The sequence below is a fragment of the Tribolium castaneum genome, chromosome 8 (assembly GCF_031307605.1).
Source record: "Tribolium castaneum strain GA2 chromosome 8, icTriCast1.1, whole genome shotgun sequence".
In the NCBI taxonomy this organism is placed as follows: Eukaryota; Metazoa; Arthropoda; class Insecta; order Coleoptera; family Tenebrionidae; genus Tribolium; species Tribolium castaneum.
The window spans coordinates 11,254,901-11,279,908 of NC_087401.1; the positions used below are offsets into that span (position 1 = coordinate 11,254,901).

Below are 25,008 nucleotides of genomic sequence, written 5' to 3' on the forward strand. Positions count from 1 at the left end.
TAGCGTTAATTTTGCGTAATTACGTAATCTGGAGATTGTCGTTACGGAGTCGTCCAGTCCCGTGTGGTTTCCCCCCTGAAATGTCGAGTCTTTCGTTGCGAAATTTGCGTGTGCGTTTTACTGTAATTTCTCGCAAATCAAACCGAATTTTGGCAAATGTTGCGGTAATCGGGACGGGGATAACGCCTGAAGTAAGTCAATCGATTGGTTTAATGGAATCAATTTTCATGGTCAAGAAAAAAGTCTAGAAAAATATTTGACATATGTCTCCATAGGCGTAGTGGGATTTTTTTGTCCCAGGGGGCAAGTGAAACTAACTGATTTTTTTCCGCAGATTTTACAAGACTGACTACGCGTTTGATGGACTTAAGGTGTATTTCTTCCCAATCGAGTGATTACATTGGTCAGACTGGAATTTGAGGATTACAAACGTTACCAACCGAATTTTCTACGCAATGACCCTCGAGCAAGTGCCGCCAACACACGATCGTTAAGGGCGACTCGCTGTCAGGCTTGCCATCCCGACAAAAATAGAAACACGGGGCAATCTTGCCCGAAATTCGAGCAGGATCAGTAAGTCCATTTTTTAGAACAACGAAGGACAGTTTCTTGTATCTGTGGCTTAACTGTATGGTATGGATTAAAATATAAGCTCTACTTAAGCCTATCAAGTGAATTGCACGGTAAATAAATCTGTAAAGCTTGGTTTAAACGTTTATTAAAGTTGACTCAATGTTAAAAACTTAAATAAGTACTCACTAGTTTCAATTTTGTTGAATTATTTTACTCTTTTTATGTTGAATTATTGACTACTAATTGACAGACAGATAAAATGACACGGTGCAGCTTGACTTATTTAAACTTAACTTAAGCCTAGTTTTGTTAAGCGTTAATTTGAAAGCAAGTTTTCTATCCTAATATGTAACAGAAGTTTAAGTATTATACATCAAATTAAAGGTTTTTTTAATTCTATAGACCGATGCGTTATCATATTTTGAAAAAAAATAAACCCCTTTAAGAAAAGGAAAAAAATGCATAAATGTTGATATTGAAAGCAATTTTACTCAGTAATTCAGTAAATAATTTAAGTTTAATTCTGGTTTAATGTAAACTGTGTGATTTTTTTTTATTTTTCTAAAATAATCTCGGCAAATAATAAACAGAAAAACATCAGGTTTTGTTGTGTAATTGAATGTGTGGTCAATTTTGTCGTCTCTGATAAAGAAATTGACGAAAAAATATTTAATTTGAGGGAAAAATATTAACAAATTTAGTCCAGAATTTGAATTTTTCGGAAAAAGTATTAACAGGTTTTTTAATTTTCCCAATTACGGCAAAACTATTCGAAAAAGTGAAACTATTCTGATTTTATTTTATTTAAAATGATTCAAGACATCGATTGGTTTAAGAAAATCGACAAATTTACAATAATTTATTAATTATAGATTTTTTTTCACATTTACTTATTTTTGCTTTTATGAGCAATTTGCGAGAAAACTATTAGTCGGAGAACAATGATCTTTTTTGAAACAAATAGATAATTAAAAGGGTTTTCAAAAAATAGTAAGCTTTATTTGGTTATTTCTAATAGTTCGGAAGTTATTGCTTGATAAATGTTTCGGGTACCGCAAAAAAATGGAACAATTACGACGAAATTATAAGACTTAAAGCAAAACAGTTTGTTTTATCGTAAAAATGAGATCAAAATCTATGAAATAAAATGGATTTTAGCTCAGAATTTTGAATTTTTTGGATAAAGTATTAACATTTTTTTATTTTTCCAATGACGGCGAAACTATTCGGTAAAGTGAAACTATTCTGACTTTATTTTATTTAAAATGATCCAAGAAATCGATTGGTTTAAGAAAATCGTCAAATTTACAATAATTTTTTAATTATAGATTTTTTTACATTTACCTATTTTTGCTTTTATGAGCAATTTGCGAGAAAACTATTAGTCGGAGAACAATGATTTTTTTTAAAACAAATAGATAAATAAAAGGGTTTTCCAAAAATAGTAAGCTTTATTTGGTTATTTCTAATAGTTCGGAAGTTATTGCTTGATAAATGTTCCGGGTACCGCAAAATATGGAACAATTACGGTGAAACTATAAAACTTAGAGCAAAACAGTTTGTTTTATCGTAAAAATCAGATCAAAATCTATGAAATAAAATGGATTTTAGCTCAGAATTTTGAATTTTTTGGAGAAAGTATTAACATTTTTTTATTTTTCCAATTACGGCAAAACTATTCGGTAAAGTGAAACTATTCTGACTTTATTTTATTTAAAATGATCCAAGAAATCGATTGGTTTAAGAAAATCGCCAAATTTACAATAATTTTTTAATTATAGATTTTTTTACATTTACTTATTTTTGCTTTTATGAGCAATTTGCGAAAAAACTATTAGTCGGAGAACAATGATCTTTTTTGAAACAAATAGATAATTAAAAGGGCTTTCCAAAAATAATAAGCTTTATTTGGTTATCTCTAACAGTTCGGGAGTTTTTGCTTGATAAATGTTCTGGGTACCGCAAAAAAATGGAACAATTACGACGAAATTATAAGACTTGAGCAAAACGGTTTGTTTTATCGTAAAGAACAGATCAAAATCTGTGAAATAAAATGGGTTTTTGGCTCAAAATTGTGAATTTTTTTGTGAAAGTGTTAACCATTTTTTTATTTTCTCAATTACGGCAAAACTATTCGAAAAAGTGAAACTATTCTGATTTTATTTTATTTAAAATGATCCAAGAAATGGATTGGTTTAAGAAAATCGCCAAATTTATAAGAGTTTTTTAATTATAGATTTTTTTACATTTACCTAATTTTGCTCTTATGAGCAATTTGCGAGAAAACTATTAGCTGGGGAACAATGATCTTTTTTGAAACAAATAGATAATTAAAAGGGCTTTCCAAAAATAGTAAGCTTTATTTGGTTATCTCTAATAGTTCAGGAGTTACTGCATGATAATTGTTCCGGTTATCGCAAATTGACAAAAATCTCGATAAAAAAATGAAACAATTACGCGAAAGTATTATAATTTATAAAATATTATAAATAGAATGGGTTTTAGTAATTTTTTCTCTAAAAATTTTGAATCTTGAGAAAGTATTAACAAATTCTTTTGTTTTTTTTTTTTCAGTACTACTAGTCCGACCATTCCACGCAAAGGCAGCGAGGCAAGCACGACCAGCAAAAGCAGCACGAAAAGCTTCCATGGTTGGACGAAATCGTTGACTCGGCACGCGAAACCACCCGGTCATAAACGAACACAATCAGCCGCATCGACGAAGTCATGCGATGCGGGGGAGGAGGCTGCACAAGCGGCGGTCTCGACTTGTGGACCCTCCTCCCCTGCCCCCGGCCGAAATCAGTCTTGCCACAACACCACCACCACCACACCCGATCTAGGGAAATTTGATAGTTTAGAATACATCGATCAAACTTCCACGTCTCCTGACATTATCGCCATCAATAAGGGCTATCATACGGTCGAAGATGACCGCAAGAAGAATAAGGCGAAAGTTAAGGCGAAGCCGGTCGGCAGCGGGAAAAAGAAGAGCAAGAAGGAGAAGGCGAAGAGTTCGTCTTTGAATAGCGAAGATGAGAAAAAAGAGATTATTACGACTGTTAGAACCATTAGTACGGATGTGGTGCACACCACTGTTGTTACTACTACCACTAGTTTAAATAGGTACACGTTTACGAAGATAGACGATAGCGGCTTTAATGCGGAAAAGAAGGAAAGGACGCATAGTTGTTCGTCGATTCCGTACGATAATATTATCGAGAATTTGGCGCCGTTTAGGAAGAGGTTTTGTAATATACAACTGTTCAGCGATGATGACGATTTACGCAACTTTGAGAAACACAAAGGTAAATAAATCAAACAATTATTATCTATCCGAATCGCAGAATTATTGTGTTTTTTGATAAAATCGTCTCAAGATTAAAGAAAGTGCAATGATTGATAAGATTGGAATTTTTCTCGAAACATTGTTTCTTATAATTAAAAAATATAAATTTAGGGGATTTTTATTGTTTTGTTTATGTTGGTGCTTCTTGTTCAATCATTCGTCCAATAAAAACCTCAGGTTTAGGTCACGTGACTACAAGAAATCACTAAATAGTAACAATTGTATGGACAATTTTTTTAAATTATACTGATTTTATGCCCGAGTCAAGTAAAACAATTTTTTTTTGTCAAGTTGGCGAATTTTTAATAGAAAATGGAAAAATGCACAATTTTTTGTTAAATTAACATGGTCACGGCTTAATTGACGTGATTGTGAGTAAATTTTCGTGTGAAATTTCAAATTTTGTTGATTCTGATAAAGAAATTGACGAAAAATTATCTAATTTGAGGGAAAAATATTGACAAATTTTGGTCGATGTTCTATTATTGTAGAAGTCGTCAAACAGTAACTTGAAAACAAATACATTGTTTACTTATTATCAAATTAAGGCAAGAATGTTCTAATTAGCTTAATTGTGCTGTGTAATAATTATACTATTTTTTAAATCTTGTATTGGTTTAAAATTTTTCTTAAGTTGGCAAGTTTTAATTTTTTGAAACGAAAAATTGGCAGAAAGTTATTCGGAATTTGTAGAATTTTTATTTAATGTTGGTAATGCCAGTTTAGCTCTGCCATTTCAGTTACTTGATAAATAAAAGAGTCAAAAAACGAATTTTTTTGCAACTGTAGTTTGCAGATTTTATTTACCGATTACTGAGTTTTTGAGTAAAAATTTTGAATGTCTTTTCTTTGATTTTTTTAATTATACAAAATTGGATCGAAAAATTATTGAAAATTGTAGTTAAGATTATAAAAATACAAATTCAAATTGGTTTAATGTTGGTGAATTTGTTTTTTTACTTTCATTTGTGTAATTTTTATTTAAAACAAAATTCTATGTTTTTTGAGTAGCATTGACTAGATGATAATTTTTTCTAAGTCGGCAGTTTTGTATTTTTGAAACAATTGAACGTAAGAATTGCCAAAAAAATCTCGAAACTAATTTTAAAAACAAATTTTAATTTTGGTTTAATTTAAACTCTGTGATTTTTTTTTGAAATGATCTCGGTAAATAATAAACAGAAAAAACATCAGGTTTGAATTGACGGGGAATTTTGTTGTTTCTAATAAAGAAATTGACGAAAAATTATTTAATTCGAGGGAAAAATATTGACAAATGAAACTTTGGTTTCTAATGTTTTATTTTTGTACAAGTCGTCAAACAGTAACTTGAAAATAAATATATTGTGTAGTTATTATCAAATTAAGGCAAGTATGTTCTAATTAGCCTAATTATACAGTGTTTTTTTTGCTCAAGTTGGCAAGTTTTAATTTTTTGAAAGGAAAAATTTGCAGAAAGTTATTCGGAGTTTGTAGAATTTTTGTTTAATGTTGGTAATGCCAGTTTAGCTCTGTTATTTCAGTTATTTGATAAATAAAAGAATCAAAAAACGAATTTTTTACAACTGTAGTTTGCAGAGTTTATTTACCGATTACTGAGTTTTTGAGTAAAAATTTTAAAAGCATTTTCTTTTATTTTTTAGTTACAAAATTGGACCGAAAAATAATTTGACATTGTAGTAAAAATTAAAAGTGCAAATTCAAATTGATGTAATGTTCGTGAATTTGTTTTTTACTTTCATCATTTGTGTAATTTTTATTTGAAACAAAATTCTATGAATTTTGAGTCGCTTTGACTAGATGATAATTTTTTTCAAGTTGGCAGTTTTGTATACTTGAAACAACTGAACGTAAAAATTTCCAAAAAGTCGTTCAGTTCAGTGAAAAACTACTGAAATTTTGTAGAATTTTTGTGTTTACTTCGGTACTTCTAGATTTGCTGTTATTTTACCTTAGCATTAAAAAAAACTGAACGTAAAAATTTCCAAAAAGTCGTTCAGTTCAGTGAAAAACTACTGAAATTTTGTAGAATTTTTGTGTTTACTTCGGTACTTCTAGATTTGCTGTTATTTTACCTTAGCATTAAAAAAAACTGAAAGCTAATTTTAAAACTATGTTCAGTTCTGGTTTAATGTAAATCGTGTGAATTTTCTCTGATCTTTTTGAAATCATTTCGGCAAATAATAAACAGAAAAACCATTAAAATACATTATTTGTTTCTCCGACTTTTGTCATCATTATTTCAGTTTTGGATTTTTGGCAGATTTTAAAAGAAAAATTGGTAAAAAGTCATCAAAAATTGGCACTTATTACATAAAATAATTAGAATTGAACAAAAAACGTTTCGTTCTTTGTGACATTGAAGTTTTTACGGCTTAATCCTGGCTTAATTATTAGTTTATTGTGTAACAAGTGAAAATAATTTTATTTGTTGTTTCGTTTTAGATTTTTGTAACAATTGAACGAAAAATTTGTTAAAAAGTGGTCCGGTTTTAATTAAAAAATAACTCAAAATTTTTAAAATTTCTGTATTTACTTCGGTTATTTTACTTCTATGCTAATTTTAAAACTAAGTTTAATTATGATTTAACGTAAATTGTTTGAATTTTTTGAAATTATCTTTGCACATAATAAACAACAAACCTTTAAATAAAACCATTGAAAATACATTATCTGTATATACGTTATTTGTCGTTATTTTCAGTGTTGGATTTTTATCATATTTTATAAAGAAAAATTGGTAAAAAACTAAAATAAAAATTAAGAAAAACTATTAACAATAAAAACAATAATTTTTTGCCAAAAGGTTACAAAAAAAACATTAGGGCAATATATAATAAAAATAAATATAATTTTTACATGACCCGACATAAACTAAACTTAAGAATCCTGCGCAGACCTCTTATTTAATTAAATATCTTACATGTACTTACATTTTATGTCTTTAAGTTGGTACTTAAAGAATCGGAAAATTGTGCAAAAAATTAATTAGTTATTTGTGTAACAAGTGAAGAAAAAAAGCCGTACATTAACATTTTTTCCTAACCATTTGTATTATTTTTGCCAGATTAAAAATAAATTCGATTTCTCATAATTCCAAGCGGTTGTCTAACAACAGCTTTAATCAGTTTTTATCTGATAACCAAACAATTTTCTTAGTATCTCCGAAACCAAATGAATTTTTTCGCCTTGCCTCAGACATGCCTGTACGCATCAGCAGTGATTTTCGTGCAGATATCGAACGAGTGATCGACGGCATCATCGGAATGGCCTTCCAAATAATCCAAAAGAACGGCCTCGAGATCGAAAAGAGCACCAAAAAGAAACTATCAACCGATCTCACTTACTCCAATCGTCTCCGTTGCATCACCGGCGACATCCTCGCGCCGAAAATAATAACACACACACCATCAAGCGATAATTTATTAGACGCTCGTAATTTTGTCGAAGAATACGAAGAGTATCACGATTCGTGTTCGGAAATCCCCGATTCGGCTCTAGCCGTCGGCCAGGTTATAACCGAATTGTCGGACAACGTCGACCGCGTGATTAGCGATAAGTGGAGGAACAAGAAATCGGTTAAACACGGCGGTGTAACCTGTCTGATTCCCGTGGAAACGGACTCGAACGCCGAAGATGAACCGGAAGCACAGAACGATAAGCGGCTGCTGGAGGTGGGGGCGCGCTACAACATCCCGAAGAACTTGTTCATCAACACCGAAATGAAGGAAATCACCGAACAAACCATCGACGAGCTGCACAGAAACGACGAAAATGCCGAAAATAGTGCCGATATTGAGAAACCGCTAGTTGTCGATCTAACACGTCCGAAGGACGATGATGACGATGTTTATCGACCAATTGCCGTTAGTCCAGACGGTAGGTTCTTCAAATACGAAGAGGAGATCGGGCGAGGATCGTTTAAAACCGTCTATCGCGGGCTGGACACGGAAACAGGTCGGTAATACAGTTTCCTGTATTAGTCCGATTTTATTGAGTCTTTAAGGTGTGGCCGTGGCGTGGTGCGAACTCCAAGAGAAAAAACTAAACAAGGCTGAACGTCAACGCTTTCGCGAGGAGGCCGAAATGTTGAAAAAACTCCAACATCCGAACATTGTCCGTTTTTACAACTATTGGGAGTCGACCGGTACGAAAAAAAAGAACATTGTTCTAGTCACTGAACTGATGTTAAGCGGAACGCTTAAAACTTATTTGAGACGTTTCAAAAAAATCAATCCGAAAGTATTAAAATCATGGTGTCGGCAAATACTCAAAGGTTTGGCGTTTCTCCACTCGAGGTCGCCACCGATCATACATCGCGACTTGAAGTGTGATAATATTTTTATCACTGGAACGACCGGTTTGGTGAAAATTGGCGATCTGGGATTGGCGACACTGAAAAATCGCAGTTTTGCCAAATCGGTAAGTAATTGTGTGTTTTTCGTTTGTTTTTTTTATTTGTTATTATTAGGTGATTGGTACGCCTGAATTTATGGCACCTGAGATGTACGAGGAGCATTACGATGAAGGTGTGGACGTTTATGCTTTTGGTATGTGCATGTTGGAGATGGCAACTAGTGAATATCCCTATTCGGAGTGTACAGGGCCGGCTCAAATTTACAAAAAAGTCATTTCGGTATGTATGTTAAATTTTGGAATTATCATAAATAAATTGTTTAGGGTGTCAAACCGGCAAGTTTTGAAAAAGTTCAAAACCCCGAAGTAAAAGACGTTATTGAGAGTTGTATAAGACCACGAAAAGAAGACCGACCGAAAGTTAAAGATCTCCTAACTCACGCTTTCTTCGAGGAAGATTTCGGCCTAAAAGTCGAAGTTGTGTCTCAGGAAAACAATAAAGTCGTCTTCAGACTACGCGTAATTGATCCGAAAAAACGCACCCACAAACATAAAGAAAACGAAGCGATACAATTCGAGTTTGACATGGAAACCGATCGTATTGACACAATTTCCGAGGAGATGGTGCGTATTTGACAGTTTTGTGACAACGTTGACAACGTTTTTTTTGACAGGCCAAATCAGGTATTATTTTCGAAGAGGACGCCAAAACCGTGGCTCAACTCCTAAAGGCCCAAATCGCCCAAATCACCAAAGAACGTGATCAGAGAAATAAAGAAAAAGAAGCTCTGGCACAACAAATACAATATCAACAGTATTTGCAACAACAAACGCCCGCAAATGTGGTCGTACAGCAACAACAGCAACAAGAGTACAACCAACAACCGAATTTAGAACAACAATATCAACAACAACAACAACAAACCGAACAGGTGCAGTATGTGCAACAGAAAAGCGAACCAGGAATTGTACAATATACCATGCAACCTGAAACGGTACAACAACAACAACAGCAACCACAAATCTATCAACAGGAACAACACCAAAACCCCCCGATACTTCAGCGTCAACAATCAATGGAACCAGTCCAACAACAGCCAATAATACATAAACAACAAGCCCCGCAACAGTTCGTACAACAAAACTACGTTGTTGAAGGTCATCCACAACAAGCCGAGTTCCTACAAGTTCAACAAAACGACAATCAACAACATAAACTGTCCAGTATTTCACAACCTGAGCTATTGCACGCAATGCCAGCTCAGACTGAACACAGGTTAAGTGTTGATAGCCAGTTGGATACGTTACAGGAACAGAATTATCAACAACAACAAAGTTACCAGGGGAGTTATCAACAACAACAACCGGCGCAGAATTACCAACAACAACAAATACCAACTCAGAATTATCAACCACCACAACAGCAACAACCACAAAGTTATCAACCACCACAACAACCAGCTCAGAATTATCAACAGCCGCAGCAACCACCGGCCCAGAATTATCAACAAACTCAACCACAACAGAATTATCAACCACAACAGCAACAACAACCAGCTCAGAGTTATCAACAGCCGCAACAACCGGCACAAAATTATCAACCGCCATCTTATCAACCCCCCCAGCAACAGCAACAGCAACAACCCGCTCAAAGTTATCCTCAACAACAAGCGCCGGCCCAGAGTTATCCTCAACAACAACCGCCGGCCCAGAGTTACACTCAACCACCACCATCGCAGACGTACCAACAACCTCAACAACAACCACCGGCTCCCAATTACCAACAACCACCACCGCCACAGAATTACCAACAACCGTTTCAAACTCAACAGAGTTACACCGAACCGGTTATACAACGCGTGTCAACGGTGGCGCCACCACAACAAGAATTCAATCAACAACCACCTCAACAAACCAATATTATTGTTCAACAACAACCGCAACAAAATTACACTCAAGCACCGACGACCTATCAACAACAACAACCGGTTTATCAACAACAACAAAGTTATGTTCAACCACAAGTTGAGCCGAATTTTACGGAACAACAGCAACAAGTTCAACAGTTTGTTCAACAACAGTCGGTCGATCAAGTGTATCAACCGCAACAACAGTTTCAACAAGTGAGTTCAAATTACTATGTATGTTTAATTTGTTGTTGGAGGTTATTCCGCAGCAGGTCGAGCAACCACCCCCGGACCAACCGCACCGCCTCTCGGGGGAGGTGCCACCCCCGATGAATTTAGTCGAATTACAGCAAAAACTCGCCCAACAACATCGCGTCTCAACCACTTCTCTGCCTCCAATGTCAACATTCGACACTCAACCGGTGGATACACGTCGATTGTCGACTGTTTCCCAGCCACCTTCGATGCAAGAATACATCCAACAACAACAAATCACCGAAAAAGATTCAGTCGAGGAGTTGCAACCAAGTAAAGAAGAAAGTAAAGAAGATGTTAGCACTTCGGAACAAGTAAGTGAGGAAACATCGACTGAAGATAAACCGAAAACACGAAAACAAAGATCATTAACTACCAGACAACAATTGATCGTTCAAAACGTTCATCCTGATGGAACGGTCGAATGTCAGTTGCTTTGCAAACAGAAAACGATTAGTTTTAAGTTTAATAGGTTTGATACGACACCCACTGATATTGTCGAGGGAATGATTAAGCAAGAATTGTTAAAACCAGGACCGTATAAACATTTGCACGAACATTTGAAAGACGTTATGGAACAGTTGAAGAATAACCCGGATAAGGTGCCCGACAGTCCGAAACCCTACGTGCAGAAGGTAACAAATGCCGATAATACAGGTTTCTGTCCCGAAAAACGAGTTTTTCAAAAAATTGAGCTAATTTACGGAGGTCTATACTGCCCATGCTAAGCAAAAACGTAGTAACTTTGATGTTTCTTAAATTTCCTATCGCACGGAATTTTAAACTTAGTGAACGATTTATTTATGACAATGATATGGACATTTTGTGGATATCTTGTTTTAATTAAAGCGTTTTTCGATAATCGACAATTGAAATAAAAAAATTCTTTAAATTACTAAGCAAAAAGTTCGTAACTACAAAAAACATTTATAATTTAAATTATAAATACCGTGTGATCATTATCAGTTTTTTAACTTGTATGAAAATGCCGGTTGTGATAATTAATCTCTTGAACGGTTATATTTAATTAGAATACATTTTTTCCTCAGTTTGTACTGGTTTTTTAATCACAATGACACAAAACCGCCTACTCTAATTACAACTTGAAATGATCGCTTGGTATAATAATAATAATAATAATAGTACATTTGATAATAATAATTAGTTTGATTTCGTCGAAGATGGATAGGACAAAGGAAATAAAACCATTAATTTCGTCGCGACGTTTCTATACCTTTATTGTATCTTCATCAGGCGATATAAAAATAAGTAGGGGTTTGGAAATGAATTGTAAACACCCTGTAGTAATTCAAATCAATCAAACTCACTTAATAAGTCTGTTAAACCTTGTTTAACACTTACGTAGTTAAAATGTCTTCAAACAAGCACTGTTTCGATTTTTTATTAATTTGTAAAGCTAAAGGTGTAAAACCGATTTTTTTTTGTTTTTATTTTTTTAACACTAATCCTTGAACCGATTTGAAAAAAACTTTATCATAATGAGCACAAAAAATAGCAGCTTGTCATTATAAAATATCATTATGACGTCATACTTTTTTAGAGACACTCTGTATAGTCAAAAATATTTTCCTAAAATGTGTCCTAGAGTATAAATACCATCAACAAAATATCAAAACTTCGACTTTAATAATAACTGAGCAAAAGAAGACGGGGGCTGAGCTGGACCACCCTGTAAACATTTTTAATTCTATTTTTGCGCCTAAATTGTAAAATTAAACGATTATTAATACATTTTTAAATGCCTTCAAAAGTTCCTGCTTTTTTTGAAAAGTAGTAATTTTTTTTGATTTGAAAGTGAAATATTTCATTGGATAAATTATTCTTTGTCGAATCCACTCCTATATAACATACTTTTTTTCTCTTTCAAACTTTACATTAATCATGTCTGAGTTGAAAGTTATCTTTTCTTATAAAGTTTGATGTCCTAAGTTCAGAAAAAAAATTGAAAAAAAATTTGTCACGTCACATTTCCTAATATTTAATAAATAAAATCTAATTACTGATTTATACAATTTTTGTACCTCAACTAAAAGTTAAATATATTTTCTTAAAGTTTCAAGTTTCTTCCCTCACTTCAACCAAAATATTAAATATTTTGCTTCTTAAAGTGTTAGTTGCAAGTACTTACTACATATTAAAATTATGATATAATAGATTTTTTAACAAAAGTTATTAGATTTTTTATTTAAAATGAAGGCGTAATACAATTGTTTTGAAATACGATTTTCTGGCTAAGTAACCTTTACAAAAGAGGTGTAGAATAACTGCCAATGCGCTTTAGATACAAAAATTCATGTTTTCTCAAATTTGACAAAAAAAAAGTGCAAAGACGTTCTTGCTTAGCAGGGCATTGTATAACTTAAGAGACGAAACGAGATACAAAATCGCAGGATTTTCTGAACCTAAAAGTAGTATGGTAGTCGACAACCGCATTCGCAGCGTTTTGAAAAATATGGAGCAGAGTTCAAATTGGTTTGAAATTTTTTAAGGTATAGTTTACGATAAAATTTTTGCGTTATGTGTATGTCTTACTATTGAGAATTGAAGGCTCTATCTGCCGGTATTTTTTTTTGTTTGCTATGTGTTAACCGTTATACAAATACAAACATTTTTTTCTGAAAACTTGGACGAAACTGCGCCCTCTGGCGACATTAACGGAACTATCGAGGACACGAACGTTTTTTTTGTACGTCGTTTCGTATCCTAACCTTTAGATATCCGTAGGCTAATTTAAGATGGTAAATCGTAGTCGGTAATACGGTTTTCTTTTTTACATAGTTAACAATTTTCTGGCTATTTCCCCACTATAATCCAACTTTTCTTTGCACGCTGCTTACGATTAGGTCAGACACGCATCTCTGACGAGATATCCGCATAAAAAAACACACAGACGCCACCGATCTGTAAGTACTTGATGATCCCTTTTTTAATGGTTCTTTTTATTTTTCTTTTATTTCTGTTTGCAAAGTAGTTTGGTTACAGTTTTTTTAATGTTACTTATGAGCGTTTTTTTGGCAGCGTGACGATAGCAGCGGCCAAATGTTGATAAAGCCCGGCTTTGAGACGTACGAAGACACTTTCCAAGGCTTAAAATCGACACTGTCGGAAAAACTCAGTCAGAATTTGCGTTGTCGCGAAAGCCTCAACAGTAGCGGAACAGTTTCGCGAAAAACAAGCACCGCAAGCGACTACACACCCGAAAATACCTACGTTTCAAACAATCGAAGCGACCAATCGACAACGGTGTCGTTCTCGAGCGACACCTGTGTGTCGGTTGGCCAACAACCCGAAGTGGTCGACGACCTTAAAAGTGAAACTGACGGCTCCCAAGACGTCCTAAAAGACGAACTAAACGACAGTTTGAAGCGAAAAGACGACGTGAAACTGGTCCCCGGTCAAAAAATCGACTTGAAAGTGTTTATTTTACGCACCGAGAACGAATCGCGTGACCAAAACGAGGAATCCGACGAAAAACCGAAAGAAGAAAGCGAGAAAAACGAAGAGAAAGTTGTTGAAACAACGACGGTTTTGAAAGTACCACAGAGAAAAATTTCGAGGTTTTTGGTGAGTCCGGTCCTGTCTGGTGAGCTAGACTTGCCGAAGGACAAGGACTTCGGGCCGGAAACGGCCGAAGAGGACGCCCCGCCCACTCAGACTAAGTCTGAAAACTTGCGAAAAAGTTCAGCACCTGTTGAATCCTCGGCGAAAAGTCTCGACGTCGATAAAACAAGCGAGCAAAAGGTTAGCGTGTGTTCGTTGAAAGAGGAATCAACTTGCGGTAAAGAGGAGCCCGTAATGTGCGGCCCTGAGATGATAAACACCCTCGAACAATTGAAAATCAGTCTCGATAATCTCAAAAATAGCATGCATCCGAAAAAAGATTCGTCCGAAACTGACCCGAAAAAAATCGTCGTTACGACCACCACTAACCAACAGTTCGTGACCGCAGCGCCACCTGTACAACAATTCCCCCCACCCACACAACAACAACCGAATCTCATCTTACAACAACCGGCCAATTACCAACAACCAGTTTCGCAAACATCGCCCCCACAAATGCTCTTGAATTTAGCGAAACCTGGCGAAATCCCAGCCACGAGCGTGATTTACCAAGCGCCACAGACGTCGGTAATGTCGGGATCTGTATCCGTGCAGAATTTGGCAATGCAACCGCAACAGCAACAATTCCAACATGCGGTCTCGGTCGATGATAATGCGTTGAATTTGCACCAACAGGGCGGTATGGGAGTGAAAAAACTACCATTGGAGAATTTGAAACAGATAACTGAGAGGTAACGTTAGCCGGGTGACGAACCCCGACTGTAATTTTTTTTTCTAGTGCGGCGTCGGGACGCGGCAGTCAGGCCTCGACGCCCCAATTGGACATCAAGTACGACGCGCAGTTGCAAAGCTTGCAACAGCAACTGTCGTCGATTCCGTTAGCGCGGACCCAAACCACGGTAACAATTGACAATTGAGTGATAATAACGTAACGGTTTGATTGATTCAGGCGCCATCTAGTCCGCAAGCTAACCCGGCTAATTTGGAATTCCCGCAAGAATCTCTTATCACTAACGCTATCAATAAAGTAACGCTTGATTGGTTTTGTTTTTTTGCGATTTTTTATTGATTTTTTGGCAGTTGCAAGTCGAGTCAGCGCCGGGCAGTGGTGCCACCTCTTCGGAAGTGTTATCACCGGTTTTGGAGGTCGATGTCGAGTTTAAAGCCAAGCAGTTGGCGGAACTGAACAACCAATTGAAGAAAATCAACCGACCGGAAGTTATAGTCGAAGCAGGCGAGTCGTTACTGTCACCGGACGTGGCCGAACCTAAGGAACGTAAAGTCTCAAGGTTCAAGGTCAGTGTGGTTACAGAACCGGACCGGAGTAAGTTGGTCGTCGAGCCGGAGAAGAAGGAGGAGGAGACGAAGTCGGATTACACGAGCGTGATCAATAATACGTTTGATAGTTTAGCGAATATTTTAGTCGGGACTTTACCACCGAATTCGACAGGTTGGTCGCACGGTTTGGGGTTTTTAATTTTCATGGGTTTGTGTTACAGAATTTGCCGCACCACCCGAAGTCAGTCAAGTCAAAGTGAGTTTTGTGGTTTTTTTCTAGTCCGTGTTTTTACTAATAATTCAGTGTTGTGCAATTTGATTTGTTTTTAACTTTAATTTGGCCGCCCGTGTCATTGATTTTATTTTCGCGTAGCTAGTGATTTTTTTCATTGTAGCATGCAGTTGGCACCACTGCACACCATTCTAATATTAAATCACCAAAATCATTATCATATACCGATTTAAAAAAGGAAATCGAGCACATTTTGCCGATTAGAAGGAGGAATTCCGGCGAAGGCAACCCCCGGAGGTTGTCGGGGGGGCGCCGCATGTCTAAGACTTTCCGGCAGTACCCCCAAATTGTCATTCACCCCCCTGACGAGTCGCTCACGTCTAGCTTGCCCGACATCAATGCCTGTCTCGACGACCCCCAAATCGTTATCAATAACGTCAGTGATAAGAATGTCAGTTGTCCCGATTTGACAGATGAGCAGCTGTACGATGACACCGTGTTCAGTACCAACCTGCGGAAGCGAAAATCGCCGACGAAACGAAAGTTTGCGAAAAAGAAACGGAAGCGAAAAGGGGAATCACCGACTGATATATTAAAGAAAAACTGGAAATTTAAGCATTCCGCATCGATGCATAATTTAAAAAGTCACATGACGCAAATGACTGACGATTTTGATAATTATCATACGGTTCATGGCGGGTTTAGTAATTTAGATATGTACGCGTTTGATAATTACAGTCGTACCAACAGTACGGAGGTCGTTTACAAATGTTGTTGCGGGAGGAGACTGTGCGAGGCAGTGGTGCCAATCCAACAATATTTGGAAACTTATTTCGTCACCAAGAGGGTAAGACATGAGAGGAGATAGGTGCAGGGCGCTTGGTTTTAGTGGTTGGCATGCCTGGCTTTTCGTGTAGTTACTAACTATACTTAGAGTACGCCGCTTTTTGTTTTATTTTTCCGGTTGATTCGGTGTTAATTGTGTTTTTCTTTGGTTAGAAAGAGACTTTTGAGGAAATGTTGAATAGACAAAAGGCTGAATTGAATGCTTTAATGGAAGCCCACCGAAAGCAGCAGTTGGAGTTTATGGGTAATTATGAAGTTGCTAGTGGAGTTGGTGATTTTGATTGATTTTTTCTTGCAATGTTGCAGAGTTTCACAGGAGACAGATTGAAGGTAATTGGGGGGTGGGGGTAAAGTTGCTCGGTTGACCCGATTTTGTTGCAGAAAATAAGAAAATGTGAGATCGGCTGAACTAGAAGGTCATAAGTGAGAATGAAGGCTGTATATTACTATTTGTTTATTTGTATAATATTCAATTTAAAATATGAAATATAATGAATTGAGTTTGGTCTTTGATTGATCCTTAATTATACCAGCCCTAGCAACTAAGTATTTGGACTAAATCTTTATTTATTTTTTTTTTTAATTATTAAATTGGTTTTATTGTGCGTTACTGATAGACCCTTTTTTGACCAGTTGACGTAGAGTACAAAAAATGTGTGACGGCAAATGACTTGTGGACAGTTACTGTTTAAAACAAAGGAATTCTCACCCTTGAGTGTTTTTTGTTGTCTAATCAGTTATCAGAAAAATAGAATATTTTTATAAGAGTGCCACAATTAAGTCTTATAAAACGAGTGTCATATACAATTTTTTCTACTTTCTATTTTTGTTGTTTTTGTTTAATTTAACTTATCAAAATCTTTTCAAAGTATTTCCTTTTAATTTTTATTTTAAGTAGTCTAATGTGTGACTTTTTAATTCAGACTATTATGTCTAGTTTTCTTAGTCATTTTCCTATATTTTATGCATTTTTTTCAACAAAAACCAGTGTTTCTGCCAAAACATCATTGAATTTGTCTTTTTACCCTGATTTTTAACCCCAAGTTTTATCTCAGATTTTCCCAAATCATCATTTTTTTAGGAAAATGAGTCGATTTTCAAGTTTTGTCGTTGAAGTTTGTTGAGTTTGGAAAAACAGCCCATTGAAGTCGGTTCAAAATGACAAAAAAATTGAGAAAATGACTTGTTTTTAGGCTCATTTTATCTATGGAAACATCATTTTTTATGGAAACTACCCTATTTTTATGGCCTTTTTAAAAATGTGAACCAGATTTTTTTTATGCCAAAAATAAGGAAAATTACCCTGATTTTTACGATTCCTTAAAAATGTGAGCCAGACGTAACAACTGAATCTGTGATTTTTCTTGAAAAAAAAATTATTTAATTATTTTTTTAATTTCTTTGTTTAAATCATTTAAATAATGACCTAGTAACTTTTGAGATTTTGAATTGGTAATCATGACGTATGAGATATACAATCCAAAATACCAATCCATCTCATCATGAACAAAAAAGTTACTGCTTTCAATGACAACAGTTTCACAAAATTACATTTGTTTTTGCGAACTAGTAAAAATATATAAATGATGAAATTTGTCCACTTGAGCTTGGCAACTAAATGTATGGACGCTAAGAAATTTACCACCAAAATGGGCATTGACTGTCAAGTTTCCATTTCAGTTCATAGTGGAATTTTGCAACAGCGCATTTGAATTTTTTGGAGTGAAATGGAACACAAATCGAGAGTTTCTGGTGGGTTTTCTTAACTCAAAACGTGTCGCTGGAACTTGGTTTAGCACAGAATTATTCTCTTTTACAGAAAATCTCAATTTGTGCTTTATTTTTCACTCCAAAATTCAGATGCGCTGTTGCAGTTTTACTATATGAACTGAAATGGGAAATAACATAATTTGACCTTTTACTTAGTAGAATATTCACTACGTTTTGAACTATTAAAATAACACAAGGGATGGAAATTCCAATAAAGGCAAAATAATTTTTTTGGAGTACTCACTCTATAGGAAATTCTATTGCACAAGTTGCCACAAATTACTAAAAGGTTGTTTTTTTATCCAAACAATTATTAGTTTGTTTAGTCAGATATTACTCTTCATTTTTTTTGTTTCAATTTTATATATGTTAAACATTAACTGCTTTAAAGTAGTTTTTAAACAAGTCAAAAGTTACAAATTTAATGTACTTCTTTAATTTATACTGTTTTTTTTTTTAATAAATTTTCATTAGCTTGACACCATGTGACGTGCACGTTCCTTACAAAAATGTATTCGTCAAATAATTTAATTGTTAGGGCTTGTGGCCCATGATTCATGCTTTTTAATGTCAATAAAAAGATGAATGTTTGCGTCTTGCCCCCGCCAGGCCGGCCCTGCCCACGCCAATGCCTTCTGACGTCACCAAGTTGCGTCATTGCGCCTGCGCCGTATGCAACCCAATTAACAGCAGTCCAAGTCGAGTGAATCAGAATTACTTGTGATAACGAAAAGCTAGTATTCACATGTGCACATTATCCAAAGTGACCGAATCAAGATGCTAATTAAAGAATAGTAAGTATTTAGCATTCGAATCAGTGAGAAAACCGCGCCACAGCCCCGTCACAACCCCGCGAAAAATCGATCGCAACCCCCCGAAAGGCCGCTGACTGGCCCCCTGGCGCACGCCAGTGCCCAAGGGGGCGTCTGCGGCCCCCGGCCGCCAGCCGCCCCTGTCCCAGTGCGCCCGATCCCAACCTAAAAATCTCAAATGTCAAAAGACCTTGAATTAATCGTGCCATCTGTCTGTGTGTTTTTAGCCGAGTGACTTTGCCCCTAACCGTCGAAGAGGTGAGCTTTAATGAGTGTTATTAAGTCGAAGGCTAATGCACAGTTGCAGTACCAAGTCGCTCAGTTGTTCAGCGTCGCCGAGGCTTCCAAAGACAACACGGGCGGCGGCGAGGGCATCGAAGTGCTGAAGAATGAGCCCTTCAGCAACTACCCCCTGCTGGGGGGCAAGTACACCTCGGGCCAGTACACCTACAAGATCTACCACCTGGCCAGCAAAGTGCCCGCCTTCATCCGGCTGCTGGCCCCCAGGGGCAGCCTCGAGATACACGAGGAGGCCTGGAACGCCTACCCCTACTGCCGCACCGTGATCACGGTAAAGCCCCAAAAATCCGAAAATTGGAAGGTGGCCATGGCTGCGACCTGTCATTGTTAGTCGTTTGTTCCCAGCCATGACACTCTCTGATTAGACAAGTACGTCCTGGGTTCGCGTTTATTTGCCCGATAATTATGTACACCTACTAGTTATTTAATAGATTGTAAACCTGGAACAGGTATTTTCGCTTAATAGCGTGATAACAGGAAAATTTCCATGTCATTTCAGAACCCGGCGTACATGAAAGAGAAATTTCGTATTGTTATCGAAACTTTGCATGCACCGGGTGTCGGAGACGAGAACAATGTGAGTATTAATCTGTTTTTCTTTCTTTTCATTCGTCCCCGGGGGTTCTCATTTTAAAACAAAATACATACGCTTTGTACGCTTCGTGTGGTGCTGGGCTTGGCTGTGGCAGAACCCTGGATACATGAAAGAGAACTTCGTTATCTGTATCGAAAGTATGCACATTGGGGACACGGGAAATCAAGATAACGTAAGGAGGAATTTGTTAGTTTTTTTTATTTTATTTTTGCACGTGTGGTAACAGTGACGTTAGTATTTTGTTTGGGATTGTGTGTGTGTGTGTGTTGTGTGGTGGCCAACTAGGATTTGCATAAAAATAGATAGCGTAACCACCTTGAATTTTTATTTGAAAATAATTCGGGGTTTTATGGGCGTCGTAAAAGAGCTATTATGGGCGTAATTATGACGAATTTTTCGGTTATTCGACTGTAAATAGCTTAATTATGCTTATTGTATGCAGGAGACTGGTGTCAGCCGATAGAGGTCGCTCCGACCTGGCTGTTATTCAGACGGAATTTTGTTAAGTTGGTTTAGGTTCCGATTATTTTGATAGTAAAAGCACATAAAATGAAAAAAATGCACGTAGTTGGTAAATACTCCATGAGATGACCGCCAGAGGTTGCTTCGGTCTTGGATTTAATCAGAAAATGTTTTTTTTTTTAATTTTTCGGTCAGGTTGGCTACACAAAAAATTGCGATTTGTTTTCGATGTCAAATTGTTTTGAAAATTGTATTACTTTTCTTGCAATTGTTTTGCTTGCTCGTGTTTAGACTGAGGTATCGGCCACTAGAGGTCGCTTCTTGGGCTTTTGGAGTTTGTAAAGTTACTATAGTCGTTTTTTTTTAATAATCAACTGTCAATGAGCTGTCAGGTTGGCATTATCATAAATAGTGATTTTTTTGAATTAAGGTTGGTGTAATTTTTTATCTGGCAATTTATCAATTTCCAAATTTTTCAAGTTGTCTCCAATTTAAAACACGTACAACACATTTAGTTATTTTAGATCACCTTTAGACTAACGAATTAACGATTAACACTAACGTCCACTTTTCAAAAATGTCAAATCTGATGTTCAAAATGTCAAATACAGAGTACAGCCAGTTTCAAAATTGGTTGAACATGACTTTTAGGGTGATATAGTCTGGTCTTTATCAGAATTTTGACACTGACAGTTGATTATATAAAAAATGAACTGTATACATATGCATATCTATCGGGTGACTTACGAATCCATGTCCCTTGTAGTTTTTCCTTCCGTTGTAAGTTTTTGCACCTAACGTAATTTTTCAGAAACTATTGAACATAAATAGTTGGTAAAACAGTTTCCTGTAGTCGAAAAAGAAATAATTGTTCTTGTTTTGCATTTAGCTAATGAAAAAACAGAAATGATTTTTCTGATTATAGTTTCTTGTAATCCAAAAATTAACTTTAGAACAATTATTGTATTTAGGTACATATTTTGGGACGAGATTTTCTGATTTCAATATTTTCATTAAAAAAATAAGTTTTTACAAACCAATTAAAAGTATGGTTTTCTTTGTTTAATTGTTTTATAAAATTCTAATTGTAAATTCAAAAACATTTTTAGAATATTTCTATGATTGGCGAAAATAAAGTAACACATTTTTAGACACTTATATTAAAAATACAATGTACTGATAACCTAATTGTAATAATTAGTTGTTTTTTTGTATAAAATATATTTCAAAAAATTTATAATTACATATTGAAATCAACAATAATAGAGACTTCAAACAAAAAATTTTCTGAAGAAGAAACATGTCCTTTCTAATTTCTCTAATAAAGTTATATAGTTAAAGTTATAAAATTGGTATTATGTGCTCAAAAATTTAAATTCAAGCTTTTTATCTTAGAAGTTTGTTTGAAAATGGTATAAAAACTTATTTTTTAATTACGTATAATTTGCTTGAAAGTTTTACATTTATCTTAAAAAATTTAGAATGCGCATAGAAAAATATACGAGCTCCAGAACCACAATCTACCCCTCTGGTATCAGTTCCTTACCATAATTTATCAATTACAATAAAAACTGTTAAAAATTTAAACTTTTTAGTTTTGTGTGAAGAAGTTTTTTTTTTTCAGTTAAGAATTGTAATTTCATTGATGTTATTAATGAATATTCTTGTTTGCAATGTCGTAAAATTCGATTTTAAGATAGGTAGGGGGCTTAAGTGTTGTGTTTTTTTATTCGTTATTTCTGATTTTTTTCTTTAATTTTATTAAGTTATTTACTGTTCTGTACGTGTTTACCTTGTTTAAAAAACTACGTAATAAAAAAATTAAAGATTAAAGGTGTAGAAGTGGGGCACCGAGTCAGATTTGCCTTGGGGCTCTTACAACTATAATCCGGCCCTGCATGACGGACGGGACAAAACATCTTGTTTGTGAAATGAGCTCTAAAAATTTATTTAGACAGGTTTTAATTATTAAAGACTTTAACAGCATTAAAATTAAAATTCTTGGTTTTGTTTAAAAACGTAAGAAATGAAAACAACATTTTATGTTTGCGATAACGGACGGGACAAAGTTATAAAGATAAAACAGTAGTATTACTAATCAATTTTCTTACTGATTTCCACTTTCTAAACTACCAGAAACTAGAAAAATACTCTTCAAAAATTAAATTTCAACTAAAACTTTTGAAATTTCGGGGTCAGATAAGTCAAAAAATGCTGAGGTTTTGTGTTTTTTTTAATTATTTGCGGACATAAGTAATAAATTAACGAATTTTAAAATTTCAGGTGGCAATATGTTTTGGATTTTTGCTTCATTATACTGAGTGTTTTGTATTTTGTAGATTAGAAAGGTCACATTTGATTTGTAAATTGGACCCCAGTATAATTAGATTTCCGCACTTTTTGCATGCTTTTTGCCTGTAAACTGAAACTTGGTTAATGAAGTTCGATTTGCGAATGTAGGTCCACGAGCTTCCGCCCGACAAGCTCAAGCAGCGGGAGGTGGTGCACATAGACATCGCCAACGACCCGATCGCCGCCAGCGACTACAAAGAGAAAGAGGATCCGACGAAATTCAAGTCGGAGAAGACCGGTCGGGGGCCCCTGGTGGGCCCCAATTGGAAAAACAACGTCCAGCCGGTCATGACCTGCTACAAACTGGTAACCGTCGAGTTCAAATGGTTCGGTTTGCAAAACCGTGTAGAAAGTTTTATTCAAAAGTCGGAGCGACGGCTGTTCACCAACTTCCATAGGTAGATGGCGCTGGCAATTGGCGCGAGATTTGAACGTTTGTTGTAGGCAAGTTTTCTGTTGGATGGACCTGTGGCACGGCCTGACCATGGAGGACATCCGGGCCATCGAGGACAGGACGCAGCAAGAACTCGAAGCGCTGCGCCAGAAGGGCGAGGTGCGAGGCATGAAAGCAGAAACGGACTAAATAAATTTTGCAGTTGTAGTGAATTTAATTTCATTTAAACGAACTGCCCGCAACGGCACGTAGCAAATTAATTTTCGTTGTTTTATTAATTGATAAGTCTAGAAATGCATTTAACATTGTGATTTGGTCGATTTGTGGAATAGTTACCACGGGTTTTGTTCTTATCTAGTGGTCGGTGCAGTTCGTTGTTGTTTTAAACCGGTGAAAATAATGAAAGCTTTCGAAATTTTATATTTTATTTATTTATTTTCATTATTTTCCAATAAACTCATTCCTTTTACGACGCTCCGATTTTGATTTCTCTCCGGAACGACGAATCTGTTGCAATATTCAGAAAGCCATTTTGACGGGTTTTTCTCTCATCTGTATAAATGTTATCGAGTAGTTGTTAAAATTATTGTTAGAATTTGGGATCATGTTGACAATATATCTATCTTGTATAAAGTGTCGTAGTTAGCGCCGGGCGCCTCGGAGGAATTTTTCTATGGCAAATGGGGCCCCCGGTTCGGTCAAAATGGTTTTAGCGAAAAAGTCAATTATGATTGTTTAGTCCGGTCCTAACGAGGCGCAACAACTACTTAATTTCGACGTAGTATTAATAGTTAGGTTTTTTAACGCTGATTTACTCCCGGCTGCAGTTCCATATCCATGTTGGCATTTTAAATGTGTACGTGTAAAATTCATTTAAATTCTAGTTTCTAGTTCAAGTATGTATGTAATAATGTGTAAAAAGTTGTACACAAAACGTTAATAAAACTAGAAGTAACCATGCGCGGGCCGTGATTCACCCTATTCCGGTCCTGTCTCAACCGCGACCTTGGGGAGCTGCAAACCTAGAACAGTACACACACAGAAACGTACAAGACAACCGGACATTATCCGAAACGTTAAATGGCATAACAAAAACAGAATGGTAATGTAGTGATCTGCTAAGTCATATATAAATGTGACAGTCAGTAAACCCGGATGTAAAAGAAAAATTATAAAATGTGTATTTATTTAATTTTTATTAATTCTATTGTCGACAATACTGACTGCATTTTATTTTATTTTTTATATTCGTCAGAATTATAAAAAAAATACGAAAAAAGTTAATGTGTTACTAATAATGACACTTGCTGATTTGAATAATGATTTTGATAAATTTTTTAAAATTGTAACAAGAATATAATTAATCAGTATTTTATTTGTCCCTAGCTTTAAATATTATGCTACTGTGATAGAGGTGGCACCAGATTGAACATAAAGATTTGGAGATACTTATGAAAATTGAAAATTTATTAGTCACATTTTAAGCACATATAATCATAATTAAAAAATTATTCGTTTAAAGATGAGTTCATCTGATTTAGGTTTTATACATTAATAATTACTTATTTTGTGGAATTTTCTCTTAGTATTGGAATCTGTACATGTATATATAAAAAACCTATAAATGAAGTAAATATAAAATAATATTATATAAAAAAATGTAATTAATATTAACTAGAAATTAATTTTTATTTATATATAATTATAGTTGACGTCCTGCGATTTAGAGAAAATAATTTCGCGGACAATGACTTTATATCGTTATATAACTTATTATTTGAGTCTAATTTTTACGTTGCCTCTTATGAACAGTAGTCAAAATACTCTTTGACACAATAATTAGCATAGTTTTATCTTTTTCTCTCAGATAAATATAAATTACGTATATCTTTTACTATTACAAATAGAAGCATTTACTTATCTTTATTCATATTTACTTGTCTGT

The 25,008-nt window shown here is 35.3% G+C and overlaps 2 protein-coding genes across 10 annotated transcripts; both read left to right on the forward strand.

Moving 5' to 3' along the window:
• The first annotated feature begins 51 nt into the window (after positions 1-51).
• Positions 52-16,878, forward strand: LOC103313773 (serine/threonine-protein kinase Wnk). Of its 7 annotated transcripts, XM_015982307.2 has the most exons (19): positions 52-191; positions 335-573; positions 3,148-3,881; positions 7,121-7,879; positions 7,929-8,344; positions 8,394-8,558; positions 8,603-8,902; positions 8,953-10,401; positions 10,443-11,075; positions 13,305-13,364; positions 13,480-14,753; positions 14,801-14,921; positions 14,972-15,049; positions 15,103-15,472; positions 15,522-15,556; positions 15,696-16,379; positions 16,532-16,622; positions 16,685-16,708; positions 16,760-16,878. In XM_015982307.2, the coding sequence occupies exons 4-19, from the start codon at positions 7,123-7,125 to the stop codon at positions 16,774-16,776; spliced, it is 6,474 nt and encodes a 2,157-aa protein (XP_015837793.2). In that variant the 5' UTR covers positions 52-191; positions 335-573; positions 3,148-3,881; positions 7,121-7,122; the 3' UTR covers positions 16,777-16,878. The 7 variants fall into 7 exon arrangements, with proteins under 7 accessions (XP_015837793.2, XP_064214503.1, XP_064214505.1 ...); XM_064358433.1 differs by lacking the exon at positions 52-191 and having other exon boundaries at positions 371-573; positions 7,082-7,879; XM_064358435.1 differs by lacking the exon at positions 52-191 and having other exon boundaries at positions 371-573; positions 7,157-7,879.
• Positions 16,879-18,785: 1,907 nt separating this feature from the next.
• On the forward strand, positions 18,786-24,023 carry vib (vibrator). 3 transcript variants are annotated; one of them, XM_008197885.3, is made up of 6 exons: positions 18,786-18,942; positions 19,188-19,218; positions 19,268-19,531; positions 19,760-19,837; positions 22,778-23,067; positions 23,114-24,023. In XM_008197885.3, exons 1-6 carry the CDS (start codon positions 18,926-18,928, stop codon positions 23,250-23,252), a joined length of 819 nt encoding a protein of 272 aa, XP_008196107.1. In that variant the 5' UTR covers positions 18,786-18,925; the 3' UTR covers positions 23,253-24,023. The 3 variants fall into 3 exon arrangements, with proteins under 3 accessions (XP_008196107.1, XP_968982.1, XP_008196108.1); XM_963889.5 differs by lacking the exon at positions 19,760-19,837 and adding an exon at positions 19,950-20,027; XM_008197886.3 differs by lacking the exon at positions 19,760-19,837.
• The last annotated feature ends 985 nt before the right edge of the window (positions 24,024-25,008 follow it).

What these genes read in the sequence shown, in the direction of transcription:
- LOC103313773 (XM_015982307.2), top strand. Translation starts at nt 7,123, where the DNA reads ATGCCTGTACGCATCAGCAGTGATTTTCGTGCAGATATCGAACGAGTG. An exon ending in TTTACCACCGAATTCGACAG is followed by an intron (nt 15,473 to 15,521) that starts GTTGGTCGCACG and finishes TTTGTGTTACAG; the next exon opens with AATTTGCCGCACCACCCGAA. An exon ending in GCAGCAGTTGGAGTTTATGG is followed by an intron (nt 16,623 to 16,684) that starts GTAATTATGAAG and finishes GCAATGTTGCAG; the next exon opens with AGTTTCACAGGAGACAGATT.
- vib (XM_008197885.3), top strand. An exon ending in GTGTCGGAGACGAGAACAAT is followed by an intron (nt 19,838 to 22,777) that starts GTGAGTATTAAT and finishes TTGCGAATGTAG; the next exon opens with GTCCACGAGCTTCCGCCCGA. An exon ending in CTGTTCACCAACTTCCATAG is followed by an intron (nt 23,068 to 23,113) that starts GTAGATGGCGCT and finishes CGTTTGTTGTAG; the next exon opens with GCAAGTTTTCTGTTGGATGG.